Here is a 10,690-nt window from a genome sequence, read left to right as displayed (position 1 = left end):
AAGAACTAGAGAACTAGGTAATATGAAGAAAGTAAATTAAATAGTAAGGATTAATTGAATTGCTTATTTTCTTGAAAGTGAATTATTTTATGAGACAATGGTATAAATTAGTTTATGATCACATGAATAAGGATTTATAGTTTAAAAGAAAAAGGGACAGCATGTACTGGCGATTCTTGATGTACTGCATCCTTTCCTTTTTTTTTTTTTTTTAATGTTTGCATCCTTTCCTTTTATAGGACTTTTGAGCATTAGAGTGGCATATGAGCCATCGAAGTGACAATTATTCCAGGTATCTGAAAGGAGAATCATGAGCAGCCCTAACGCGGCTGTACAACTGTGCTATGAGAATGTGAATGGATCCTGCGTTAAAACGTTCTACTCGCCTGGGGCCCGGGTGATTCTGTACTTGGTGTTTGGCTCTGGTGCCCTGTTAGCAGTGTTTGGAAACCTCCTAGTGATGATTTCAATTCTTCACTTCAAGCAACTGCATTCTCCAGCTAACTTCTTGATAGCGTCCCTGGCCTGCGCTGACTTCTTGGTGGGGATGACAGTGATGCCCTTCAGCACAGTGAGGTCTGTGGAGAGCTGCTGGTACTTTGGGGAGATATATTGTAAATTTCACTCTTGTTTTGAAGGATCGTTTTGTTACGCTTCTATCTACCACTTGTGTTTTATTTCTGTGGATAGATACATTGCTGTTACTGACCCTCTGACCTATCCAACCAGGTTTACTGCTACTGTTTCTGGTGTATGTATTGCCTTCTCCTGGCTTCTTTCAATTATTTATAGTTTTTCTCTTCTTTACTCAGGTGCAAATGAAACTGGGTTGGAGGAACTAGTAAATGCTCTCTCCTGTGTGGGAGGCTGTCAAATTGCAGTAAATTCAAATTGGGTATTTGTGAATTTTGTTTTGTTTTTCATCCCTACACTTGTGATGATAATTGTTTACTCCAAGATTTTTCTTATAGCTAAGCAACAAGCTAGAAAAATTGAAAGTATGAGCAACAAGACCGAGAAATCATCAGACAGCTATAAAGATAGAGTGGCCAGGAGGGAGAGAAAAGCAGCGAAAACACTGGGAATTGCTGTGATAGCATTTCTGATTTCATGGCTACCCTACTTCATTGATTCAATAATTGATGCCTTCCTTGGTTTCATCACACCCACATACATTTATGAAATATTAGTTTGGTTTGCGTACTATAACTCAGCGATGAACCCCTTGATTTATGCTTTTTTCTATCCTTGGTTTCGAAAAGCCATCAAACTTATCATTGCTGGCAAAGTCTTGAGAGAGAATTCTTCAAAAACACATTTATTTTCTGATTAGGTTCTGATTTTCGGAGGAGGCAGATACACTCACAATGGACTCATCATGGGGAGAAAAATTAATCATACTTGCACAAAATCTTTCCGATGTAAAGTAATTTAACCATCCTTCAACTTTGACCCCTTAAATTCAGGACCAGTGTTCTTTGGTATATAAAACATTAAAACCTAATTGTAGTAGTAACGGTACAACCTTACAGACGGCAATGCCTAGTTTCCAATGCCAACTCTGCCATTTAACATTGTCATCTTGGACTACTTAATTCTCTCTGAACTTCTCTTGTTTTTCTGGTTAATAACAGTTTCCTTGTAATGACTGTGAAAGAATGAAAAAATTAAAGAAATACATGTAAAGTGCCTAGTATACGTTTCTATATCTTGCCTTTTATTAATCTGTATAAGTTCAATATTTAGTTATGTTTTTCTGTTTCTTTTAATACTTTTCTAATAGAATATAAATAAAGCTAAGAGATACTTCAAGAGGTGCTAGCTCCTTGCTCAGAGATGGGAGGAGTAACTCTGCATTGTCTGCAGGTAAAGTGTGATTTCATAGCTCAGGAAAAATACATCAGAATGTAGATCTTTAGGATCCGAATACTATCCAGTCAGTTATTTACAATAGGAAAGATAACTGGCATCAAAAAGAACAGCATTAATAATGCAGTCAGCTTTTTTTCTGGTAAGTCAACTTATGAAATTAGAGTTAAGAAATTTTTAAGTTTAAATCAAAATCATTGCTCTAATATACATTTAGAACAATGATTTCAAGATGTCCCTTAATTATGTTACTTTGTTTTAAAATTAATTTATTATGTAATCAGTTACTTTTGGTATTACTCCAAAAATTAGTTACAAAAGGTTTAGAAGGATACACATGACAAGACATAAAATGAAGTCAAGGCAGAGGCTGAAAAATGAATTTCACGAAGACTCCACAAATTTGACTCCAATGCCAAAAGGGAACCTTAATTAGTTATGCCATACACAATGAATATACACAAGCCAGTTATTTCAGAGATGAGATAAAGAACTTATTTTTGGTACTTAGACTAGAAATACCCCATGTGTCCCAAGAACTATGGTAATGAATTATTTTTCTAATATGAGTGGTGCAAATAGTCAATGCACACAGCTGCTAATCCAAAAGCTAGAGGATCAAATCTACCCAGAAGGGCATCAGAAGAAGGGTCTTATGATCTAATTCTGAAAAATCAGCCATTGGAAGCTCTGTGGAACATAGTACTATGCCAACATACATGGAATAGTAATGAATTGGACTCTAGTCCATGGTAACTGGGTTAGACTCCTTATGGTCAGTTCGTACAACTCTTCAGGACAGATATCGAATATTATTCATTTAGTTTGATTCTAGTGGTTCTATTAATAATACCATTTAAAAATTTGTTTTATTTAGATATAGAAAAAACATACTTCCATATTTTAAAGATAGTGAATCTAAAACCAAGTTATTTATGAAATGCAATGAATATCACAAAGCTCTGAATTCAAACAAGTACTTCTAAATCTGGTTCAAGACATTTACCCTTGTCTTTCCTGTTTTTTTGTAGCTTTTGAAACATACTAGAAAAATTATCTAGTTTTACTTCTTTCATTCCTAGATCATTATTGCATTCAGTTTTTAGGAATGCTTGAAAACATCCAGTATTAAAAAATATATATAACTATCCTCATTATTCTTTTTTGTGAACTACTTTAATTGTGTGGTCCACTGATGTTTGCTTCAGTGAACATTCATTGAGGACTTACTGTATGTGATACATGGGTTCTGAGACTCATATATTACATAATAAAATAAACATGAAGCATTTTAACCTAATCATGACTATAATTGCACTTACTGAATACTAATTTTGTTCATGAGACAGTTCTACCTGCCCTAACCACCCTATGAGGTTAATGGTGGTAGTTATGTGCCATGGAGTTGGTTCCAACTCACAGCGATCCTGTACAGGGTTTCTGAGGCTATAAATCTTTACAGGAGCAGAAAGCCTCATCTTTCTCCCGTGGAACAGCTGGTAGTTTCGAACTGCTGACCTTGCAGTTTACAGCCCGATTTGTAACCACTACACTACCAGAGCTCCTTATGAGGTTAACAGTACTACTTAAATTTTATAAATGAGATAACTGAGGCATAAAGAGGTGGGTCCCATGACCCTTGTTATATATGAGGAGACTTCAAAAGATATGTGGGACATTTCCATTATTATGATTATTTATAAATTTCTTAGAGTGGATTGGGTGATGCCTTGCAGAGCAGATGAATTTCCAGTCAGCAGTCCATACACATTTGGTTTTATCTCACAGATTGCAATCCCCACAGGGTAGCATTACTTGTCTGACTTCCTTTCTGTAGTTCTTATTTTCATTTGTCTTTCTTTCCTCACCCTTCTGTTAGTTTTTGTTTTTTAAATTTTTATTGTGAAGTGAGTGATCGTTTACATTGGAGAATATCAGCTTTACATTCATCCTATCGTATTTCATTTCATTGCAATGATTACAATCCCCTCCAATTATCATCATTCAACAGCATTTGCTTCCATTCCCTGTTTTTTTTTTCGGATGTACACTGAAGCACTTGGGAATATATAACCATTCAAACAACCAAAGGGTACACCCCGTAAGCCTGTCCCCCGGCCCACCACCCCTCTCCCTCCCTGAGTCCAGAGACCCCAGCCGCTCCATCTCTCCACATCATCGTCTCTGCTTCCATCTCCATTATCTTTTAATTCTATTTTTGCACAAATGTTTTGAAGCCCTTTTCTATTTAGAAAATAATAGAATCAGTAGTCACACTCACAGAATCTGACAGTATGTGACTACTTCACAAGAATAATGGAATCTAGACACTGAACTCAAATTGTTTAGGGCAGTTTAGAGCAGTTTGTACACAAATCTGTCTAAGGGGAACCATAGAGAAAGTATAAACAAAGTTATTTGAAGAGATGAACACACTCAAAGGATCAACTGATTGGACATGCTACAACATTTTAATCTATAGATTTCCACTTATTTATGACTTCATTATGGCATTTCTATTATACAATACTGTTTTCCTTGTGACTAAAGGGAAGCCATTCAAATAGACTATACCTGAAATACTAAGGCAGAATTGGTCCACATATCAGCTAAACCATAATCATGTTTCTTTATATTAATTAATCTCTTGGTTTCTTTGTGCCGTTCCTCTCCCAAATAGAACTAGTACTTTTTTTTTTTTTAGATAACTAGAGTTTACTAGGGGGAAAAAGTTACTGGGTGTGTTTTCTTTTTTTTTAATTAAATGTTTTTATTTTGGATTGAGTGAAAGTTTACAGGGCACATCGTCAGCTTCACATTCAACCATTCATATAGCTTGTTTCATTACATTGATTATTATCCCCTCCATATATCATCAGTTAACAGTGTTTCTCTCTATCCTCTTTATTTTTTTTTTTGGATGGGGGGGACTTGCCTTTTTGGAATTTACAGTCTCGGCTTTTAGGGAAGGTTTTTACATTTGTCTGTGGATAAGAACTAGTACTTTTAAACCACTTCATTACACCTAAGAGCTATAACATTTAATTTCTTTCTATGGATATTAGTTTATTTTTATTAATAACAACATGATTATGTTTGCTAACTTTATATATCTTCAGTAGCTCAGATATTTAAAATTACATTGAACAGTGTCCTTTCATTTTTCTATATATAAAGGAAAAAAAAAACAACAGAGATTGTAAATACATTTCTAAGGAACCCGTTTTCTTTTTTAGAAGCTACTTTGTTTGTTACATTCTAATGATCCATAGTGCATGTTAGCTTTCCCCCAAAACCAAGGTCTTTGAGAGACAGTCTCCTTATTCATCGTTATATCTTCAGCATGAAATGTCCACTATTTATGGAACATAATGGGTAATCAGTAAATGTTATCTGAATAAATAAATGGACATCCTTTAAATATAGAAATAATTTAATAAGCTAATATAAGAATATGCATGGTTATGCCAAATGAATAATTTTTTATGCCTTATCTTTTATGCATCAAAGTAGTTAACATGTTTTAAATATTGCTGAAAATATATACGTTAATTTTGAAATATATGAATGTGTTAATTCATGGAAATTAATTTTATTTGAACCATCTTGTGTCATTGATAGTTGAGTTGGAAGTACAAAAAGATTCCCAAACTAAGAGTCCAGGTGTGGCACTGTAGGATAAGCAATAGACTGCTAACCCAAGGTCAGTGTTTCAAACCCACCAGCCACTCCTTGGAAACCCTGTGGAGAGTGGCTGTGAGTTAGAACTGACTTTAGGGCAATTAACAACAATGACATTGAAAAAAGAGCTCTTATCTATGACAACATTCTGCTGTAGGTGGTTTGTTGTTAGATGTTAATCAAGTTGATTCCAACTCATAGCAACGCCATACACAACAGAACAAAACACTGCCTAGTCCTGCACCATCCGCACAATTGTTGCTAAGTTTGAGCCCATTGTTGCTACCACTGTGCCAATCCATCTCTTTGGGGTGAGGGGCTTCCTCTTTTTCTCTGCCCTTTCACTTTACAAAGCATAATGGTCTTCTCCAGGGTCTGGTAGCTCCTGATAAGAAGTCTAATTAAGAAATGATGTCCCATCATCCTAGCTTCTAAGGAGTACTCTAACTGTACTTCTTCTACCACAGACCTGTTTGTTCTGACAGTTCATAGTAACTTCAATATTCTTTTCTGACACTAGAGCTCAAATGTAACAATATTTCTATCATCTTCCTTATCCACTGTCCAACTTCCACATGCATATGAGGCTATTGAAAATACTATGGCTTGTGTCAGGTGAACCTTACTCATCAATCTGATATCTTTGCTCTTGAACACTTTAAAGAAGTCTTGTGTAGCAGATTTGCCTAATGTGACATGGTGTTTGTTTTCTTGATTGTGGCTTTCATGAGTGTTGATTGTAGATCCAAGTAAAATGAGGTGTTTCACAACTTCAACCTTTTCTACATTTATCCTGTTATTTATTGGACTAGTTGTGAGGATTTTTTTTTTTTTCTCTTTACATTGAGGTGCAACTGTACTGAAGACTGTGGTATTGGATCTTCATCAGTAAGTATTTTAAGTCTACTTCACTTTCAGCAAGCCAGGCTGCATCATCCGCATATCACAGGTTATTAAGGAGTCTTTCTCCAATCATGTTCTTCTTCATCTTATCCAGCTTCTCCAATTACTTTCTCAGCATACAGATTCAGCAATTTTCAGTGAAAGAATACAACTCTTGCACACACCTTTCTGATTTTAAATCATTCAGTATCACCTTTTTCTGTTCTAATGACTGCCTCTTGAACATAATAAATTGCTCCTGAATCCTCATTCTTCGCAATATTACCCATAGCTTGCCATGATTCACACAGTCTGAAGCTTTTACATAGTCAATAAAGCACAAGTAAACTTCTTTCTGGTATTCTTTGCTTTCAGTCAAGATCCATCTGATGTCAGCAATGATAGCCGTAGTTCCACATCCTCTTCTGTATCTGGCTTCAGGTTCTGGCAGTCTCTTGTCAATATACGGTTGCATTTTTTAATTATCTTCAACAAAATTTTATTTGCATGTTATGTTAATGATATTGTTGGATGATTTTCACATTCTGTTGGGTCACCACTCTATGGAATGGATGCAAATATGGATCTCTTCCAATCAGTTGGCCAAGTAGTTGCTTTCCAAATTTCATAGCATAGGTGAGCGAATACTTTCAGTGCTATATCAGTTTGTTGAAAGACTTCAGTCTGTATTCTGTCAATTCCTGGAGACTCGTCTTTTCCCAATAATGTCAGTGAAGCTAGGACTTCTTCCTTCAGTACCATCAATTCTTGATCATATGCTACCTCTTGAAATGACTGAACATTAACTTTTTTTTTGATACAGTGACTATGTATAACTTCTGTCATCTTTTGATCATTCTTTTTTCTGCATCATTCAACATTTTGCTCATAGAATTCTTCAGTATTACAAATTGAGGCTTGATTTTTTTCTTCAGTTCTTTCAGCTTGATAAATGCTGAGCATATTCTTCCCTTTTGATTTTCTAACTCCTGGTTTTTGCACATTTCATTATAATATTTGACTTTGTTTTCTTGTGCTACTCTTTGAAATTTTGTGTTCAGCTCTTTTACTCACTCATTTCTTATAATCGTGTTAGCTTCTCTATACTGGAGAGCAAGTTTCAGAATTTCTTCTGACATCTATTTTTGTCTTTTCTTTCTACCAAGTCTTCTTAATGACCTTTTGTTTTGTTCCTGTATGATGTTCTTGATGTCACTCTTCTGGTCTTCAGTCATTAATGTCTTGATATATCAAATCTGAAGTAGAGTATGTCAAGGTCATATTTTGGTTCTCATGTACTTGTTTTAATTTTCCTCAGCTTCAGCCTGAATTTGCATATGAACAATTGATGGTCTGTTCCAGAGTCTGCCCCTGGTCTAGTTTTGACTGATGATTTTGAGCTTTGTCATGGCGTCTTCCCACAGATGTAGTCAGTTTGAACTGTGTGTATTCCATCTGGTAAGTTTCATTGGTATGATTACCTTTTATGCTTTTTTTAAAAAGGTGTTTGCAATGAATAAGTCATTAGTTTTGCAAAATTCTATCATAGGATCTTCAACATCATTTCTATCACCGAGGTCCTATCTTCTGATTACTGATCCTTCCTCTTTGTTTACTACCTTCACATTCAATTCACCAATAATTGTCAATACATCCTGATTACATGTTTGTTCAATTTCAGACAAAGAAGTTGATAGAATTCTTTGCTTTCATTATCATTGGCATTAGTGGTTGGTGTATAAATTTGAACAATAACAATGGCATTAACTGATCATCCATGTTGTTGCTGTTATTGTTGTTAAGTGCCATCTAGTTGGTAGTGACCCTGAGTAGGATTCCAAGGAGTGACTGATGGATTTGAATCACCAAACTTGTGGTTAGCTGTCTAGTATGGACATTATCTTATCATAGACAGCCATGTATTTCAAGATGGATCTTGAAATGTTCTTTTTGATGAGACTGCTACACCATTCCTCTTAATTTTGTTATTCCCAGCACAGTAAACTACTAGATTGTCAGATTCAAAATGACCAATACCAGAGCATTTCAGCTCACTAATTCCTAGGCTATTGATCTTTATATGTTCCATTTTATTTTTGACAACTTCCAATTTTCCTAGTTCATTCCAATTTTCATACATCGTACATTCTGTGTTTCAGTTAATAATGGATGTTTGCAACCATTTTTTCCTCATTTTTATTTTGCCCATCAGCAAATGAATGTCCCAAAAGCTTTACTTCATTTGCATCATCGTGGTCAACTCTCCTTTGAGAAATCAGCTCTTTGTCAATTGCATTTTCAGTGCCTTTCAATTTGAGGGGCTCATCTTCTGGCATGATACTTGACAATATCTGTTGCTATTCATGTTTTTATTTTCTTACACTATATCTGGTAATGTTCCACTGCTATTCATAATGCTTTTTGTGGCTAAATATTCAGAAGTAGTTCATCTTCCTTTCTTCCTACTCTGTTTTAGTCTGAAAGCTCTACTGAAATCTGCCAACCATTGATGACCCTGCTGGTAATTAGAATACTGGTTATATAGCTTCCAGCATCACAGCAACATGCAAGCTACCATAGTACAACAAACTGATAATCAAGTGCTGGAGAAAGATATTTACGTGTGCTTTATTAACTACACAAAATCATTCAACTGTGTGTATCAGAACAAACTGTGAATAACACTGTGAAGAATGTGTATTCCAGAACACTTAATTGTGCTCATGGAAACCTACCAACAACAGCACCTCAACAACAACAACAAGATTGGAGAGGGGTATAATCAGCTCTTTTGTTCTTCCTTCTATTCTCTGTTTCTGTTTGTAGGCCCACCCAACATGCATGGTAGAGCAGGAATGTTAAAAATGAGACTATAAAATAATGGGGAAAAACTTGCCTCATGCCTCATAGTGTTGTATAATGCCTTTAATATGGCAGGTATCCAGATGTTAGTTCTGTGATAAGGCACATGTGTGATCGTATGGGAGCCCGGTCACTGTACAGGTTCCTGATGTGGGTGAGCTACTTCAATTGACCTCTGCCAACTACTCTTTAGAGTTTGTCCTTGGGAGGACACCTTAAGGGTGTTTTGCTTCTAGAGTCCCTTCGTCCAAGGAATCACTCCATTGAAGAAGGTACTTGCAAGATGGCTCTTGTTGTTGTTGTTAAGTACTGTGGAGTCGGTTCCAACTCATAGTGACACTGCATAGGGTTTCCAAGGCTGTAAATCTTTATGGGAGCAGAACACCTCATCTTTCTCCTGCGGAATTGCTGGTAGTTTTGAACTGCTGACCTTGAGGTTGGTAGCCCAACTAGTAACCACTATGCTACCAGAGCTCTGTTGTTGTTATTGTTAGGTGCCATAGAGTCAGTACCGACCCATAGTTACCTTATGCACAGCAGAACAAAACCCTGCCCAATCCTGGGCCAACATCACTACTGTTGCCACGCTTGAGTGCATCAATGCTGCCACTTGGCTGATCCATCTTGTTGGGGGTCTTCATCTTTTTCCAATTTTCCCAGATTCATGCTTCATACATTCCATGTCCCTGTTTATTCAATAGTGTTACTGACTTGCACTGAGTCCAGGGAAAGCTGAAGGAAGGATAATCTGAATGAATTGGTAAGGAGGAGAAATAGGTCAGCAAGGGGAGAAGACTACACTACTTTCCATTCAAGTGGTAAGGAAGCACAAGTTTCATGTGGACTAGTGTATACATGGAGCCCTGATGTAACACTGTAGGATAAGCACTGGCCTTCTCACCACAATGTTGACTGTCAAACCTACCAGCTGTTCTGTGGGAGAGAGATGAGGTTTTCTGCTATTGTAAAGACTCACAGCCTCAGAAACCCTATACAGGGCCACAATGAGTTGGAATGGACTTGATAGCAGCAAGAGTGAGTGAGAGGACTCACATATGATATTCAGGCTTGGCTCCTCTCTCAAGTGCCCATTTCAGGATGCACTGAGGCAATGTTGGAAGAGGTGAGACCCAAATAGATCATGAGTTTGAGGGAAGCAGGGATATCTCCTGTAGAGATGCCTGAGGAGCCAGATCACTACTGCATGCTACAAGCAGTGTTTGAAAACTTGTTATACAAATGTCAAAAGTAATAATCAAAGACTGCAAGCAGATCAAATATTTTGTAAACAACAAAAAGATATTTCCCTTTTTCTTTTATTCTCTTCTCTTCCCTATGAAATAGAAGCAGAGAAAGACAGTGGGATGAGGATTGAAAAAGCAGATATGTTCCTTCC

General features: G+C 36.4%; 1 protein-coding gene across 1 annotated transcript; it reads left to right on the top strand.

Moving 5' to 3' along the window:
• The first annotated feature begins 310 nt into the window (after positions 1-310).
• Positions 311-1,333, top strand: LOC102826439 (trace amine-associated receptor 7a-like). The gene has a single exon (XM_006834660.1). It carries the CDS (start codon positions 311-313, stop codon positions 1,331-1,333), a length of 1,023 nt encoding a protein of 340 aa, XP_006834723.1.
• Positions 1,334-10,690: the final 9,357 nt, after the last annotated feature.

Source organism: Chrysochloris asiatica, unplaced genomic scaffold (genome assembly GCF_000296735.1).
Source record: "Chrysochloris asiatica unplaced genomic scaffold, ChrAsi1.0 scaffold00013, whole genome shotgun sequence".
Lineage (NCBI taxonomy): Eukaryota > Metazoa > Chordata > Mammalia > Afrosoricida > Chrysochloridae > Chrysochloris > Chrysochloris asiatica.
The sequence above is the reverse complement of the archived record's forward strand: the minus strand, read 5'-3'. Positions and strand labels throughout refer to the sequence as shown.

Bases quoted from the DNA above. Each gene is read 5' to 3' on its own strand.
- LOC102826439 (XM_006834660.1), top strand. From the start codon at position 311: ATGAGCAGCCCTAACGCGGCTGTACAACTGTGCTATGAGAATGTGAAT.